The 16,762-nt window shown below is 42.7% G+C and overlaps 1 protein-coding gene across 2 annotated transcripts in view; it reads right to left on the bottom strand.

Moving 5' to 3' along the window:
* PDS5B (PDS5 cohesin associated factor B) overlaps positions 1 to 16,762 on the bottom strand; it is a 260,336-nt gene that overhangs the window by 175,558 nt on the left and 68,016 nt on the right. For both annotated transcript variants that reach the window (XM_038410765.2, XM_038410755.2), the window contains exons 4-6: positions 7,407 to 7,493; positions 7,220 to 7,317; positions 6,433 to 6,559 (exon numbers count right to left, since the gene is read on the bottom strand). In XM_038410765.2, the coding sequence (XP_038266693.1) occupies positions 6,433 to 6,559; positions 7,220 to 7,317; positions 7,407 to 7,493 (312 nt within the window). The remainder of the gene's footprint in view (positions 1 to 6,432; positions 6,560 to 7,219; positions 7,318 to 7,406; positions 7,494 to 16,762) is intronic.

Below are 16,762 nucleotides of genomic sequence, written 5' to 3'. Positions count from 1 at the left end.
GTTTTTATAAAAACCAATGTTTAATTTAATCAGATATCCTCATTTGGATATTATGATACCCTCAAAGGCCACATCAACAGGAAACCATGCATCTACTAATGCTTCAAAGGGATGATTAATATTAATGAGTTCCTTGCAAGCTACTGATAAGAACATAGGAACATAAGAATGCCTATACCTGGTTACACCAAAGGTCCATCTAGCCCGTAGCCTGTCTTCCAACAGTGGATGCCAGGGGCCCCAGAGGGAATGAACAGAACAGGTAATCAAGTGATCCATCCTGTTGCCCATTCCCAGCTTCTGGCAAACAGAGGCTAGGGACACCATCCCTGCCCATCGTGGCTTATAGCCATTGATGGACCTATCCTCCATGAACTCATCTAGTTCTTTTTTGAACCCAGTTATAGTCTTGGCCTTCTGACAAGCATTTCATTTGGTGATCCCCTAGTTTTTGTAACACTTTCATATTTACTTTCTCCACACCAGTCATGATTTTATAGACCTCTATCATATCCCCCCTTAGCTGTGCGTCTTCCAAGCTGAAAAGTCCCAGTCTTATTAATCTCTCCTAAAACGGAAGCCCTAATAATTTTTGTTGCTCTTTTCTGAACCTTTTCCAATTCCAATACATCTTTTTTGAGATGGGGCAACCACATCTGCACACAGTATTCAAAAAGTAAGCATACCATGGATTTATATAGAGGCAATATAATATTTTCTGTCTTATTTTCTATCCCTTTCTTAATGATTCGCAACATTCTGTTCGGTTTTTTGACCTCTGCTGCACATTGAGTGGGTGTTTTCAGAAAACTATCCACTATAACGCCAAGATCTCCTTGAGTGGTAACAGCTAATTTAGACCCTATCATTTTATATGTATAGTTGGGATTATGTTATCCAATGCGCATTACTTTGCATTTATCAACCACAAATTTCATCTGTCATTTTGTTGCTCAGTCACCCAGTTTTGAGAGATCCTTTTGTAGCTTTTCAGTCTGCTTGGGATTTAACTACCTTGAGTAGTTTCGTGTCATCTGCAATTTTGTCACCTCACGGTTCACCCCTTTTTCCAGATCATTTATGAATATGTTGAATAGGACTGGTCCTAGTACAAACCCTGGGGGACACCAATATTTATCTCTCTCCAGTCTGAAAACTGACCATTTATGCCTACCCTTGGTTTCTTATCTTTTAAGCAGTTACCAATCCGTAGGAGGACCTTCCCTCTTATCCCATGACAGCTTACTTTGCTTAAGAGCCTTTGTCAAAGGCTTTCTGAAAAATCTAAGTACACTATATCTACTCGAGCCCCAACTCTGTATGCTTGTTGACCCCCTCAATAGCCTGTCTTGGGAAGGTCCTGTACATGATTTGTTTTTGTGATGCATGTATGGTACTTCTTCCCTCAGCTGTTTAAATGGGAGAGGTAGCATGCTGTTCTTCCTGGCATGGAAATCACACAACGGAAGATGGGTACTGGTACACACATCTCGACTGAGGAAACAGCTTGTTAAAATATCCTCAGAGAGCTTAACAGGCCACCTCTACCTGCACACCCAGGCTTTGCCTAGTAAATCGGGATCATATATTGCGCACAGGAAGAGATTTCTCACCCCTCTATAATCCTAGGGTTGTACAGCTTTGTGGGGAGTGGAATCCTCATGTGCCTCTGTTCTGGTCACAGACTGCCTGAAGTGCTCCAAAGGCTTTAATGTGGCGTGAGCCTGTGGAAGGGATGGAGAGCAAGACCCTTTCCTTAGCAGAGCAAAGGTTTATGGCTGATGATGGTAAATCACAACTCCATTCTAGGTTAGTCTGACACTCAGAAAACTGCTCAGAAGCCTGGAACCTAGAAGCCTGGTCTCCCAAGACATCCAGGCTCTTGCTTCCCCATCAATTTGCCCATTTTCCATGAGAATTTTGTTGAAATCAACATGTTATGAAGAACGTTTGATTCAGAGGAATCAGTATTTTCCAATGGAAAAAAACTGTCAGAAAATTTCAAATTTCAGTCAATTTTTCCAGGTAGGCAACATCTGTAGTTCCCTCAGGAATGTTGATCAACCACCAGTGGGAATCGAGATGATCTGTACAATCTTAAATAGGAAGGGTAAAAAACCACAATCTCTCTATTATGAACAATTGTGACAACTCCTGCATTACTTAAAATTAACTTTTAGTCTCATATACCCAAATAAAAGCCTTAGAAAATGGCTAAAATTATTACAAGACTTAAACCACTGCAGGACAGAAAGCTATGCTGCATATATATCACTAAACCCCTTCCTCTTCTACCCTCCCCACCTCTAAAATAACTACCCTGTAAATTTGACTCTACAGTGCTCTGCATCCTGCCCAGCTTGAGTAACACGCACCACTTGTAGTTCCTCCTAGCTAATGATTAACATAAAAAACAAAATGAAACAAAAAAATAAAGCGATATTGTATTTTTTTTTAATTGACCCTCTGGGGAAAAAAAAAAATATCTATAGTCAAGCTGATTAAATGTCCATTTCTACGTCTTTAAAGGAAATGGTAAGAGTGTAAGCTATGTGCATATGTAGGAGAAAAGGGTTGTGGGGTTTTTTGTATTGTGTGGCCCATGACTAACCCTTTTTTCTTTCTGATGGCAGGCAAAAGCCCTGCCCAGGTAGACTCCTGTATCAGCAGGGGCAAGCACATCTGCCTGAAGAGAAGTAAGGGACTGCTGCAGGCCCTAAAACACGTAAGAAGGTCGGGGCACCCCGTCAACAATCTGTAGCAGTGGGGAGCTAACTTCCTAACAATAGGAAGAGAGCTGGGAATCATAAGGAGCAGATATTCTCACCACACTTATGTGGGGAGGGGACGGGGCAACATATATCCAGTGTTACAGGAACCTGCTCACAAGGGATGGGAGAAGAGAGATAGAGAAACCACCTGTTTCCCCTCCAACACCTTTGGCAGGAATACAAGAGGGGAGAAGGGTGGCATTTCACAATTTCCCCCATCCCACACTGAAGGAAAGGGCAATTTGGGGGAGGCACGCAAGATCACCTTGTTTGCACCCCATAACAATGTAGTACTCTGAGCAGAGTTGGCAGGGAAGAACACCCCTCTCACTCAAAGATGAGGAGGAAGAAAACACCGCAGAGTACTCAATAGCCTAGTTACATTGATCCTGGCCCCAAGCACTAAGCCTCTGGTTCCTCCCACTGTTCCTGAAGAGCCACAAACTGCACCTTCCTAAGGGATTGTCTTCACTGCGGGCTAAATCAGCATTGCTGCAATCAATGCAGTGGCATTGATTTAGTGAGTCTGGTGAAGATACAACAAGTTGATGGGAGAGCACTCTCCTTTTTACTTCAGTGCTCTATCTCATAGAAAGGCAGAAACTATGTCAACAGGAGAGTGTCTCCCGATGACATAATGCAGTGTAGACACTGCGGTAATTCAATGTAAACTACATCAACTTAATTTACGTAACAAACTGCGTAACTTACATGGACCTACCCTGCAGTGTAGACAAGGCCTAATTCTCCTAGTGGCCTTTTGATTTCTGCTGGAAGTATATAGGAGCTAGGTACCCTAACCTCTCATCAAGAGAGGTGGGCTTTTTGGAATAATGCAACCTCAATTCTTGGTTTTCTATCCTTTGAGGAATTTTGCTTTTTTTTTTTTAAAAAAATTAAACATTTTTGTAAAGTAATAGACATTTAAACTACTGATATGTGCCTTCAATCTCAGGCTTCACCTTAACTAAGTTTTTGTGATGAAATATAAATACATCACTTGTATTGACTATGAAGCCTAAAATCTGTGTAAAAAAATTTCAGAATACTGGCTGAATAACCAAATGTAAAATACAGACCTGTATTTCGCAGATTTAGAGCACAACAGACTTAGATCACATACATACAAGTCTCAGAACATACTGATGCAAATTATGCAAATAATTGCAACCATTAGTGCGCATGTATTTAGGGCTTCTGATTTGTGATTTTAACCAGTAAAAACGCACAATACAAAAAAATTAAATCAGTGTTTAATCCACTAAAGATCAGAAAGAGCAGAAATGGTTACTTGTATCTAAAGGCTCATCTATATGGAATACTAATGAGGAATACAGGGGTGTGATTTCAAAAGCGTACCATCATGTTGCGCATTTTTTGGTCCAGATAGACCCTGCTGGTGCGCATTAAAGGTTTGTTAGTACACTTGAATGTAGTGCTGTTTGAAATGTTAAAAAAAAATTAAAGCACACTTCAGAACAATACGAAGAGATTACTCATTACAGTATATACCTCTGTAATGAGTAATGTATATTGTACAAAAAAAAAGCCCCCCAAAACCCAAATTCTTGGATTTCTACTACTGAAAATTTGATAAAATAAACTTCAAAAACCGAAACTAATAAACCCCAGAACACAGAAGCCCTGTATATAATTAACATTAGTGTAATTAAAAAGGCCACCTTTTATTAGCAAAAGGAGGAAGAAAAGCCAGAGTTGAAGCCTTACACAATTCAGGGGTTTTCCTGCCAATACCTTGCTTTTATCCACTATCAACTTCCAAAATGCCCATCTGAGATCCTCCTATTCAAACCAGCCTGCACAGTGCTCAATAATACATCCAATCTTCACTGAATATTTTAACTTTTATTCTATAAGAGTCAAACAAACTACTTTTATTCAATAAAAGTTTAGAACTTTCATAGAAACATATTGAACTCTCTCTAAAGATGCAGGAAAAACTTTACATAAAGTGAGGGAGAATAATTTGTAAAGTCTAAAGATTAATGTGGCACAAAACCCCAAATAAAAGACAGATGTTCAAAAAAGAGAAATTCCAAATTGAAGAAAAAGTCTTTAGTCTTGCTTTTATATTTTTCATACCCTGAGGTTTCCTCTAGTAAATCTGAATTGTACCCAGAAATTTTGGGGCCAATTCTTTTGTCACAGATAAGTACTGGTATCGCTTAAATTACATACAATATAGCTGGGTGTAAGAATGCAATTTGAATATTTTCAGTCAAAAAAGACTGATACAACAACTTAGATGCTCTCTCTATGCCTTGAATAGTAAGATTGTTTTTTATTGACAATCTTTTCACCCACTTAAACTCTGTTTCTCATTAATCCCGGTATTGCTCAGTCTGCAAGGGGCCCATGTCCCTTTGAGGTTTGCCATGATGATGATGATGATGATGAAATTCCTCTCCTATTAATTAATTTTCTATGTTGAATACATAAAGGTGAGGTGTACAGAATATTGTACTACCTTGCTTTATTCTGTCAAAGAGCACCTCTTTAAAAGTCTGACTGCATTCCGTCCAGTGAACCATGCTCTCTTACATACTGTTCTGAAGTTGCTGAAATCAATTTACCCATAAAAAAATATAAAATGGCTTAAAAAAGAATACCAGGCAGCACTTGGAAGTGACAATCAAAATCTTTCACATATCCATCTACTGTAGCCTGTCTGTAGCAGTATAACATTTAAAAAACACCGAAGCCTCTTTTCTTGAAAAAATAGTTTAGTTTCAAATGACACTGTTCTCCCCTGAGTACATCCAAAGCTGTCCAAACTTTAAAGTAGTCCCATTTCCAAAACTATCTTACATGGAGATAACTGAATTTTGTAACTTATATAACTTTGCATCGTCTTATCTATGTTACATCTTGTATCCAAAGTTCCACGAGACAACGTCATACATTTGTTTGTACCTCAGAACAAATCCGGCTTTCCTTCTTTTTTAAAAAACCAAGGGTGCTAATGTATACCCAAGATAAAAGTCTAAAACAGTCATTTCCCAGTTTGCCTAATAATAACTGTATGATTGCATGTAAGCTATCAAAGTAAAGCATCCATCCTTTTAGTACTTCATGTTCCATCATTTTCCTAATGTTTTTACTAATGTCACAAACAAAGTTGAGAATACATTATGATGCACTTAGTCACTAACACTGTCAATTCAAGGGCAAAAATCATGAATTCGATTAATTTTGCCTACCTCTCCCCCCCCCCATTTATAAAAGTATGGTACTTGGGCCTGTTCACACATGTACAACTATAAAATCAAAAACATCATTAAAAATAAAACTAACAGTATCAACCTTGGTCTCAAAGGAAAATATATTTATGCAAGGTTCTTACTACCCACATACCACTTAAATAAAGATGTCACAAACAATTATCTTTCAGACAAGTCACAATTCAAATAAAGTTTACAAAGAAAAATATTTACAACATTAGGCTACTGTTAAAAACCAAGATAAAAAATTTTCATTTCATGACAACCCAATGAAACGTCACTGAGTTTTACATAAAATTGAATCATGAAGGCTAAACCAAGTAAATTTAGTGGATTAATTCATCTCACAATTTGCCCTGTAAATTGGATCAAGTTTCAACATGACCGAACCGTAAAATTCAACAGCTATTAAGGCTTACCTTATGTGCTGGCACTAGATTAACTAAAACTGTATCCAAAAGCTCCTGAGACACAGTATCTCCTTCACAAATGATAGAGCTCATCAAATCCACCATGTGCATGTGTACTTTTTGATTATGACCATTGCTGAAATTAAAAGTAGAATTTCTCAGCGTATATAAATATATGTACTATATTACAAAGTACTACCTCTAATCACAAGGCAATGCCAAAGCAATAGGCAGTGAATGCAAAAACAGTTCCTTTTTTTTAAAGGAGCATTTCCTAAAGAAGTGGTTTCTAAATTTTGGCCTAGGAAGTTTGTTTCAGTTTAATTTGTTTTAAGGATATTATACTGACAAAACCCAAAAGAGTAGAGCCAGAGTGAGCTCTCATTTTCTACTCTCTCATATACTATCTCAGAAATATTTCCCACACTTCTGACCTAAGATAATATCTAAATAAAACACACAACTAAATTTTTAAAGCTTTTGTATATTCAGTAGTTGTTCTTCAAACACTAATACATTCTGATATCACCAAGATTTTTGGAAAGTGGAGATGGGTAACTGAATCTTCCCACAAAGTATTATCTGAAAAACAAGGCAGAACATATACTTTTTTAATCCTAGACAGCAGCATAAGTATAATAAACTGAATTCTTAAAACAGAAATGTTAAGCTTTGATTACTACAATATCCAGACTAAAAACTTTAATGAGCAAGCAGAATATATACAGATTCAATGTTTACATTAGAATCGTTTTCCTGAAATATATAATTAAAACATCAATCAGAATATACTTACTTTATTACAGAAAACAGCGTTCTGTACAACTGTGTGAAAATTTCATTGCTGTCTTCTAGCTCAAAGCATATATTATAAGATTTGACCCAAGCAATATTCTGTGTTGGGGGGGGAAAGAACAGGGTACAGCAGTTATTACGAGAACTTGAAAAAGTAAGAAAAAGAAATAGTAATAATTTTAGCTTACCTCAAGTAAATAAAAATATCTATTGAACTGTGGGCTTTTTGTATCTTCTAATCCTTTCAGTTGCCTTGTTATAAACATAAATATATCCTAGAAAGAACAAACATAATTGTAATTTGTTTCATCATGCAACTTATGACTGCATTTACCTAAATTGTCTAAATATTCATTTTGAACTGTTTATCACATTCCACTACAGAACTCCCACAAAAGCCAGAGAAACCAATCCTCACTGACCCTGACAATTAGGATGACAAATAAACCTATGAAGAATTACGTGAGTGATAGTAATCCTTAGAAAGTTTCACCTTGGTAACAAGGTCAGGAAGGAGCACCCGATGAAGTGAGCTGTAGCTCACGAAAGCTTATGCTCTAATAAATTTGTTAGTCTCTAAGATGCCACAAGTACTCCTTTTCTTAAGGCTGGTTAAGTTTCACATGAAAACATTCAGCTTGATGGTCAGAAGGAAGCCTAGAGAAAGTTCCATTCTGCACTTGGCAGACATGACCCATAGGGTCAATGGAAAGGTTAAACATCCTCTTGCAAGCTGGATTTTCATTTCACAGTGCAACAGTTTTATCGGTTTGATTTTTGGGGAAAGGGGTAGCCTGTTTTTTTAAATAGAATTTTAACCTATATACAAAAAGAAAAGGAGTACTTGTGGCACTTTAGAGACTAACAAATTTATTAGAGCATAAGTTTTTGTGAGCTACAGCTCACTTCATCGGATGCATTTGGTGGATGCATTTTTCACCAAATGCATCCAATGAAGTGAGCTGTAGCTCACGAAAGCTTATGCTCTAATAAATTTGTTAGTCTCTAAGGTGCCACAAGTACTCCTTTTCTTTTTGCGAATACAGACTAACACGGCTGCTACTCTGAAACCTATATACAGTGTTTCTCCATCTCTGTTACCATTCAAGACTAGCATATTGAGCAATGCTTCCTCTAGCTTTTTATATCCATGTGCGGAATGAATTTTATGTGCACCCATATGGAGGTGACATGGGGGAGGGTCCGAGGGGTTCAGAGTGTGGGAGGGGTATCAGGGCTGGGGCAGAGGGTTGAGGTGTGGGGAGTTAAGGCTCTGGGATGGGGCCAGGGCTGAGGGATTCAAAGTGTAGAGGGACATGGGGGGGGGGGGGCTGAGGGCTGGGGCAGAGGGCTCCAGCTGGGAGGTGAGGGTTCTGAGGTGGGGCCGGGGCTGAAGGAGTTTGGGGTGCAGGGTGCCCCAGGGTTGGGGCCAGAGGACTCCCCCAGGCCTCTCACCACTGGTAGCAGCTCCGGGGGCGAGGTGCTTCTCCCCGCCAGCAACAGCTCCCGGGGCTGGAGAATAAGCACCTCTCCCCACAGCAGCCCTGCACAACCCAACTTGCTCCCCTCCCCACCTACCTCTCATCTCCCCAGACTCCTGTGACTGCATCTACACAGGCCTCTGTAGCCTGCTGCGTGGCCAAGCAGCTGAGAGGGAACTTAGATATTGAGCCCTCCTTTGACAAAAAGCAACCAACAAGGAAGGGTTATGGATGCCTCTCTCAAGCTTCAGTTTGTCAAATTACATTTCCATAGGAACATATCTTATGAAACAGAAAACTTAAATAAGTAACATTAAGCAACAGCATCAGAAAAATTAACCATTATGTACAGACCCTCTGGATTGGTAAGTGACAAACATCTTTATTTTTTAAAACTATTTTTATGCATTCAATGCACCAATACATACTGGATAATTATCCCAACCAACTCAAAATTCAAAAGCATGTGCTCCCACTACACGAAGGCAACATCCACAGACTGAACAATTTCCAGACTTCAATGCCTAAAAAGAATCCAGGGATAACCAGTTTACTACCTTGCAAATCTCTTCTAGGATTCCTTTCAGTGAACAAGCCAAGACTCTGGTAGACTAAGACCATAAGAACACCCAGACTGGGTCAGACCAAAGTTCCATGTAGCCCAGTATTCTGTCTTCTGACAGTGGCTAATGCCATGTGCTTCAGAGGGAATGAACAGAACAAGTTATGAACAAATAATCCATGCCCTGTCATCTACTCCCAGTTTCTGGCGAACAGAAGCTAGGGATACCATCCTTGCTCATCTTGGCTAACAGCCATTGATGGACCTGTCCTACCTGAATTTATCTAGCTTTTTTTTTTTTAGAATCCTGTTATAGTCTTGGCCTTCACAACATTCTCTGGCAAAGGGTTCCGTAAGTTGACTGTGTACTGTGTGAAAAAACGCTTCCTTTTGTTTTAAACCTGCTGCCAATTAATTTTATTTGGTAACTCCCTAGTTCTTGTATTATGAGAAGCAAACAACAGTTCTTTACTTACTTTCTCAACACCAAACATGATTTTTATAGACCTGTCATACCCCGCCCCCTTAGCCACCTCTTTTCCAAGCTGAAAAGTCCCAGTCTTAATCTCTCTTCATATGGAAGCTATTCCATACCCCCAATAATTTCTGCTGCACTTTTCTGAACCTTTTCCAGTTCCAATATATCTTTTTTGAGATGGGGCAATCACATCTGCACGCAGTACTCAAGAGATGGGCATAACATGGATTTATATAGAGACAATATGATATTTTATGTCTTATTATCTATCCCTTTCTTAATGATCAACATTTTTAGTTTTCTTGACTGCCGCTGCACACTGAATGGATGTTTTCAGAGAACTATCCACAATGACCAATAATTTTATATGTATAGTTGGGATTATGTTTTCCAACATGCATTAGTTTGCATTTAACAACACTGATTTTCATCTGCCATTTTGTTGCCCGGTCCAATAGTTTTGTGAGATCATAGAATATCAGGGTTGGAAGGAATCTGAGTAGGTCATCTAGTCCAACTCCCTGCTCAAAGCAGGATCAATCCCCAACTAAATCATCCCAGCCAGGGCTTTGTCAAGCCTGACCTTAAAAACCTAAAAGGAAGGAGATTCCACCACCTCCCTAGGTAACCTATTCCAGTGCTTCCCCACCCTCCTAGTGAAAAAGTTTTTCCTAATATCCAACCTGAACCTCCCCCACTGCAACTTGAGACCATTACTCCTTGTTCTGTCATCTGCTACCCCTGAGAACAGTCTACATCCATCCCCTTTGGAACCCCCTTTCAGGTAGTTGAAAGCAGCGATCAAATCCCCCCCATTCTTCTCTTCTGCAGACTAAATCTCAGTTCCCTCAGCCTCTCTTCATAAGTCATGTGCCCCACCCCCTAATCATTTTTGTTGCCCTCCGCTGGACTCTTTCCAATTTCTCCACATCCTTCTTGTAGTGTGGAGCTCAAAACTGGATACACTACTCCAGATGAGGCCTCACCAATGTCGAATAGAGGGGAATGATCACATCCCTCGATCTGCTGGCAATTCCCCTACTTATACAGCCCAAAATGCCGTTAGCCTTCTTGGAAACAAGGGCACACTGTTGACTCATATCCAGCTTCTCGTCCACTGTAACCCCTAGGTCCTTTTCTGCAGAACTGTTGCCTAGCCACTCGGTCCCTAATCTGTAGCAGTGCACGAGATTTTTCCTTCCTAAGTGCAGGACTCTAAATTTGTCCTTGTCACATTTCTTTTGGCCCAATCTTCTAATTTGTCTAGGGCCCTCTGTATCCTACCCTCCAGCATATCTACCACTCCTCCCAGTTTAGTGTCATCTGCAAACTTGCTAAGGGTGCAATCCACGCCATCCTCCAGATCATTAATGAAGATATTGAACAAAATCGGCCCCAGGGCAGATCTTTGGGGCACTCCACTTGATAACGGCTGCCAACTAGACAGAGCCATTGATCACTACCCGTTGAACCCAATGATCTAGCCAGCTTGCTATCCACCTTATCGTCCATTCATCCAATCCAACCTTTTTAACATGCTGGCAGGCCTACTATGGGAGACCATATCAAAAGCTTTGCTAAAGTCAAGGAACAACATGTCCACTGCTTTCCCCTCATCCACAGAGCCAGTTATCTCATCATAGAAGACAATTAGATTAGTCAGGCATGACCTGCCCTTGGTGAATCCGTGCTGACTGTTCCTGATGACTTTCCTTTCCTCTGAGTGCTTCAAAATTAATTCCTTGAGGATCTGCTCCATGATTTTTTCCATGGACTGAGGTGAGGCTGACTGGCCTGTCGTTCCCCGGATCCTCCTCCTTCCCTTTTTTAAAGATGGGCACTACATCAGCCTTTTTCCAGTCATCCGAGACGTTCCCCGATTGCCATAAGTTTTCAAACAACGGCCAATGGCTCTGAAATCACATCAGCCAACTCCTTTAGCACCCTCAGATGCAGTGCATCCGGCCCCACGGACTTGTGCTCGTCCAGCTTTTCTAAATAGTCCTGAACCACTTTTCTCCACAAAGGGCTGGTAACATCCTCCCCACACTGTGCTGCCAAGTGCAGTAGTCTGGGAGCTGACCTTGTTCATGAAGACGGAGGCAAAAAAAAGCATTGTGTACATTAGCTTTTTCCACATCCGTCACTAGGTTGCCTCCCCCATTCAGTAAGGGCCCCACACGTTCCCTAACCAACCATTCTTTTACTAATGTAACTGTAGAAACCCTTCTTGTTACTCTTAACATCCCTGGCTAGCTGCAACTCCAATTGTTCTTTTTGTAGCTCTTCGCAGTCTGCTTTGGACTTCACTACCTTGAGTAGTTTTCTATCATCTGCAAATCTGGCATCTCACTGTTTACCCCTTTTTCCCCCCAATCCTTTATGAATATGTTGAAGGGATCTGTGATGGGGTTCACTCACCACTGTGGCGCCTCCTGCTGGCTGTCGTGGGGATTAGCTCTGCACATTAGTGCGCCCTCTTAGGGTGGTGCCTCGCCACCGTCACTCCTGCTTTAAGAGCCATGTCTCTGTAAGGACTGCAGCACCTTTTTCAGCAACACAGCCCTCTGGCCATGCCACATAGTGCGCTCCCCTGTTCCTGGGGACCTGCACTGTGCTGTTCAGCCATTTACCTTAGTGGCTATGACAACAAATTGTCTGGCCATTTCCTTGTGCTCTTTGCCCTCGTTTCAGGGTCTCAGCCTGCAAACCCCAGCAGCCAGCCAAGAGCAGTCTCTCGCTCTCCTGGTCCCTGCTAGCAGCACTGCTCTGTCTCTCAACCATCCAGAGACACAGTCCTTCCTCCCTGCTCTCCCAGTAGAGAACTGCCCTCCTCTGCCCTGCAGCTCCCTTTTTATATGGGCCTACTTGGCTGCTCCCTTCAGCACTTTTCTGATTGGCTACCCCCTAAGCAGCCTCCCTAGGGCTCTATTAACCCCTTAGAGTCCAGTGTGCAAGTGCCCCATCACAGGATCCTTATGTGTTGGGGCAACAATACACTTACCTTTTCAAAAATAGCAACATAGAACCAAAGTCACCTACTGAAGATTTAGAAACCCTACAGTCATCCTTGGACCCATAGAAAAAAAGATTTCCCACTTTTTAAAAAAGAAAAAAAAAACTTCCTTCTCCACCACTTTCTTGAAGAAAAAGTTGTGGTTTAGAGAGTATCAGGATGGGGTAGCCAACTTATTTCTTCTCAGTGACTACAGACAAAAATACAACCCTAACAGACAGGCTGACGTATTTAAAATGATTCAGGGAAAAGCCCTGACAGAAGCCAATTCAGACTAAATAAAACCAACTAAATAAAACTAAATAAAACACCCACCAGGGGGTCTTGCAGAGCCCAACTGGGAAATTGGGGCGGACAGAGTGAGTTGACAGCGTTTATAATCTCGATCCCTTTTCTTATAGAGACCTTGGGGAGGTGGGCCCAAGAACCTAGGAGGAGGTGGCTGTGGCCACAAGTGCCTCCATGAGGCCAGCAGCATGTATAGGCCCAAGGAGCACTGAGTGACTCAAATCTTTCAGTCCATGCAACTTGGTATCAGTTTGTTCTGAGAACAGAGCATTGCCCTTGAAAGGAAGGTCCTGGACCAGCTGCTGCAGCTCGTGGGAGAGTCCCAAGGATTTTAGTCACGAACTGCACCATGTAGACCCTGCCAACACCATCCACCTTGCCGCCAAATTGCCCGTGTCCACGGCAGCCTGGAGAGAGGCACTGGCTACTTCCTTGCCCTCTACCATGATAGCCATGAACTCCTGTCTCGCCTCCTGATGCAGGGAGTCCTTAAATTTGGCCACTGGGTTCCAGATATTGAAGTCGTATCTCTCCAACAATGCTTGCTGGTGGGAGATAGGCTGCCTGTCGAATAAACTTCTGCCCCAAATAAGTCCAGCTTTTTAACATCTTTATTTTTATGGGATGCACTAGTTTGCCCCTGCCTGTATCATTCGTTGAGGCTGAGACCACTAGTGACCCTGGGAGAGGGTGGGAGTACATGTACTCATAGTCCTTGGCAAGGACATAGTACTACTTCTCTGCCCATTTAGATATTGGGGACAGAGAAAACTGGGTTTGCCACAGTGCCTTAACCAGCTTGAGTACCCTGTCATACTGGGAGTGCCATCTCAGAGGGAAAAGCCGCAGCCAATTATATCAATGAGGCTGTCCACAGGTTCCTTAATCTCCTCAGCCTCCAACCTCAAGTTCGAGGTAATGCGTTTGAGCAGCTCCTGGTGGGCTCAAAAAACATCCAGCAGCAGCAAGTTGGCGGGCCCCGCGACAGCCTCATCTGGAGAGGATGAGGAAGAGGCCATCACCATAGGAGAGGCTGACTCCTCCTCCATAGTCAGGGTCAATGGCACCGGGGCTGTTGCAGTTTCAGTACTGACTTCCAGATCCGAGTTGGTCTCCAGCAGTGGTGGCCAGGTCGGCACCTGAGTCCACTCTACGAGACTACTGAGGACCATGGCTGGGAAAATAGTCCTGGCATCGGTGGGAACCACCACGAGGTCCAATAAGGCCATTGCGCCAGCCACTACCCTGGCAGCCAAGCCATTGACAGACCTGCAGCAAAGTCCAGTGCGTACAGCCAATGTCAGTGCCATGACTTGGGAGGGGTAGCTTCCTCTCCAGACTCGAATGAGCACTCCTCCCTCAGTGACCCCGGAGGAGCCGTCACTACCATCTCCTGCCATGTGTGATGCAGAGAGCAGTGCCACACCCGGGACTGGTGGCGGGGAGCTAATAACCACTGCCACAGCGCTGGAGATGTAGGACGTGGTAATGGGGAGCAGTTCTGAGGGGTCTTGTGACCGAGAAGCCAGTGACTGGTGCTATGACATCGGAGATCAATGTCACAGATCCGGCAACAGGACAAGGACCTGTGCTGGGACAAAGCTGACTAGGGAGCCCCATCAAGAGCTTCCCTCTCAAGGTGACCACCTTCGCTGATGGGTGAGTCTCTAAGCATGGGTGGCCAGGAGCGATAGGAGGCCTTTTGCCACCTGAAAAGCCTCCAGTATCGAGGGGGCTCAAAGATGTAGGGGTCCCTTACTGCTCCCAAGAGTCAGCAGTGGGTCCCGAACAGAGCTGAGTGTCCTAGCAGGCGTATCTGCCACCAACTGTGGCTCTCGAAAAGACGAGAAACCTGGCATGGGTCTCGCTTTGTTAGGAGTTTCCTGCCTGCCTCTCTGCAGCCCCAGGGAGCACCACATTGCCATGCTGTTTTTTGTGCCTCTTCTTCGGCATGGAGGAATGAGAACGGCGCCGGAAAGAGCCCGGTGCCGATGGAGCACTCTGCACTAAGGCCGATGTGCTCCGTCCTGAGTCTGGAACACAGCTCCGAAGCCAGACGAACGGCAGCTTCCATTAACAGGCCCTTCAAACGCATGTCCCTGGCCTTAAGAGTGTGTGGCCTGAAGCCCTTGCAGATCCTGCACTTTTCTTTGATGTAAGCTTCCCCAAGGCACTTTAAGCAGCTCATATGAGGGTCGCTCGCTGGCATAAGCTTGTGACAGGCTGCACACGGTTTGAAGCACGGGAAACGGGACATGCCCCAACCCTGGACAACAGCCCAGATGGGACCTTTAACTAACTAACACTAGAAACTATGTACACATAAAAGTCCAAGAAAATCCACAGACAAATCTCTCCTCTGCTTTTTCCACCAAATGTATCCGATGAAGTGAGCTGTAGCTCACGAAAGCTTATGCTCTAATAAATTTGTTAGTCTCTAAGGTGCCACAAGTACTCCTTTTCTTTTTGCGAATACAGACTAACACGGCTGCTACTCTGACAACTAACCTTGTAATTGTTATGAGCAGCAAGAAGGAACTGGGTGGGTGCGGGGCCAGCAGCGCCCTGCACACCAGTGCATAAGTGCATGGCTCCAGGGGGCGCCAGAGCCAACCCTACAGATACCACTAAAGGAAAAACATCTCTGGCAGCCATGCACATGATCCAGTTTATCGTTATTTTTAATTCTAATCCTGTCCTCCAAAGCAGCTCCCACTTTGGTATCTTCCACATACTTTATAGGTGTACTCATTATGCCATTATCTAAATCATTTATGAAAACACTGAACAGAACAAAACCCTGGAAGGATCTCAGCTTAACCCCACTTGATATACCTTTCCAGCTTGATTGTGAACGACTGATAACTCCTCTGCGCACAGTTTTCCAAACAGTATGCACCACCTTATAGTAGATATGTCTAGTCTATATTTCCCCATTTTGCTTATCAGACGATCATGAGAGACTGCACCAAAAGCCTTACTGATGTCAAGATGTGATATATCTACTGCTTCTCTCCCATCCACCAGGCTTGTTACCCTGTCAAAGAGGGTATTAGGTTGGTTTGACGGTATTGGGTTGGTTTGACGTGAGTTTCTCAACAAATTCATGTTGACTGTTACTTACCACTTTATCTTCTAAGTGCTTACAAATGGATTGTTTGATTATTTGCTCCATAATCTTCCAGAGTACTTAAATTAAGCTGACTGCTCTATAACTCCATACATTAGGACAGCCATACTGGGTCAGAACAATGATCCATCTAGCCCTTCCAACAGTGCCCAATGCCAGGTGCTTCAGAGAGAATGAAATGAACAAGCAATCAAGTTATCCACCCCCTCATCCACTCCCAGCTTCTTGCAATCAGAAGCTAAGGACAACCAAAGCATAGAATTGAATCCCTTACCATCTTGGCAAATAGCCATTGATGGACCTATCCTCCATGAACTTATCTAATTCCTTTTTGAACCTTGCTATAATTTTGGCCTTCACAACATCCCCTGGCAAAGAGCTCCACAGCTTGACTGTGCATGATGTGAAGTACTTGCTTTTGTTTGTTTTAAACCTTCTGCCTATTAATTTCATTGGGTGACCCCAGCTCTTTGTGATGTGAAGGAATAAATAACACTTCCTTACTCACTTTCTCTAAACCATTAATGATTTTATAGACCTTTACCACATCCCTCTTTAGTCATCTCTTCTCCAAGCTGAACAGTCCCAG

Source organism: Dermochelys coriacea, chromosome 1 (genome assembly GCF_009764565.3).
Source record: "Dermochelys coriacea isolate rDerCor1 chromosome 1, rDerCor1.pri.v4, whole genome shotgun sequence".
Taxonomy (NCBI): Eukaryota; Metazoa; Chordata; order Testudines; family Dermochelyidae; genus Dermochelys; species Dermochelys coriacea.
This window is presented reverse-complemented; position numbering and strand designations above follow the sequence as displayed.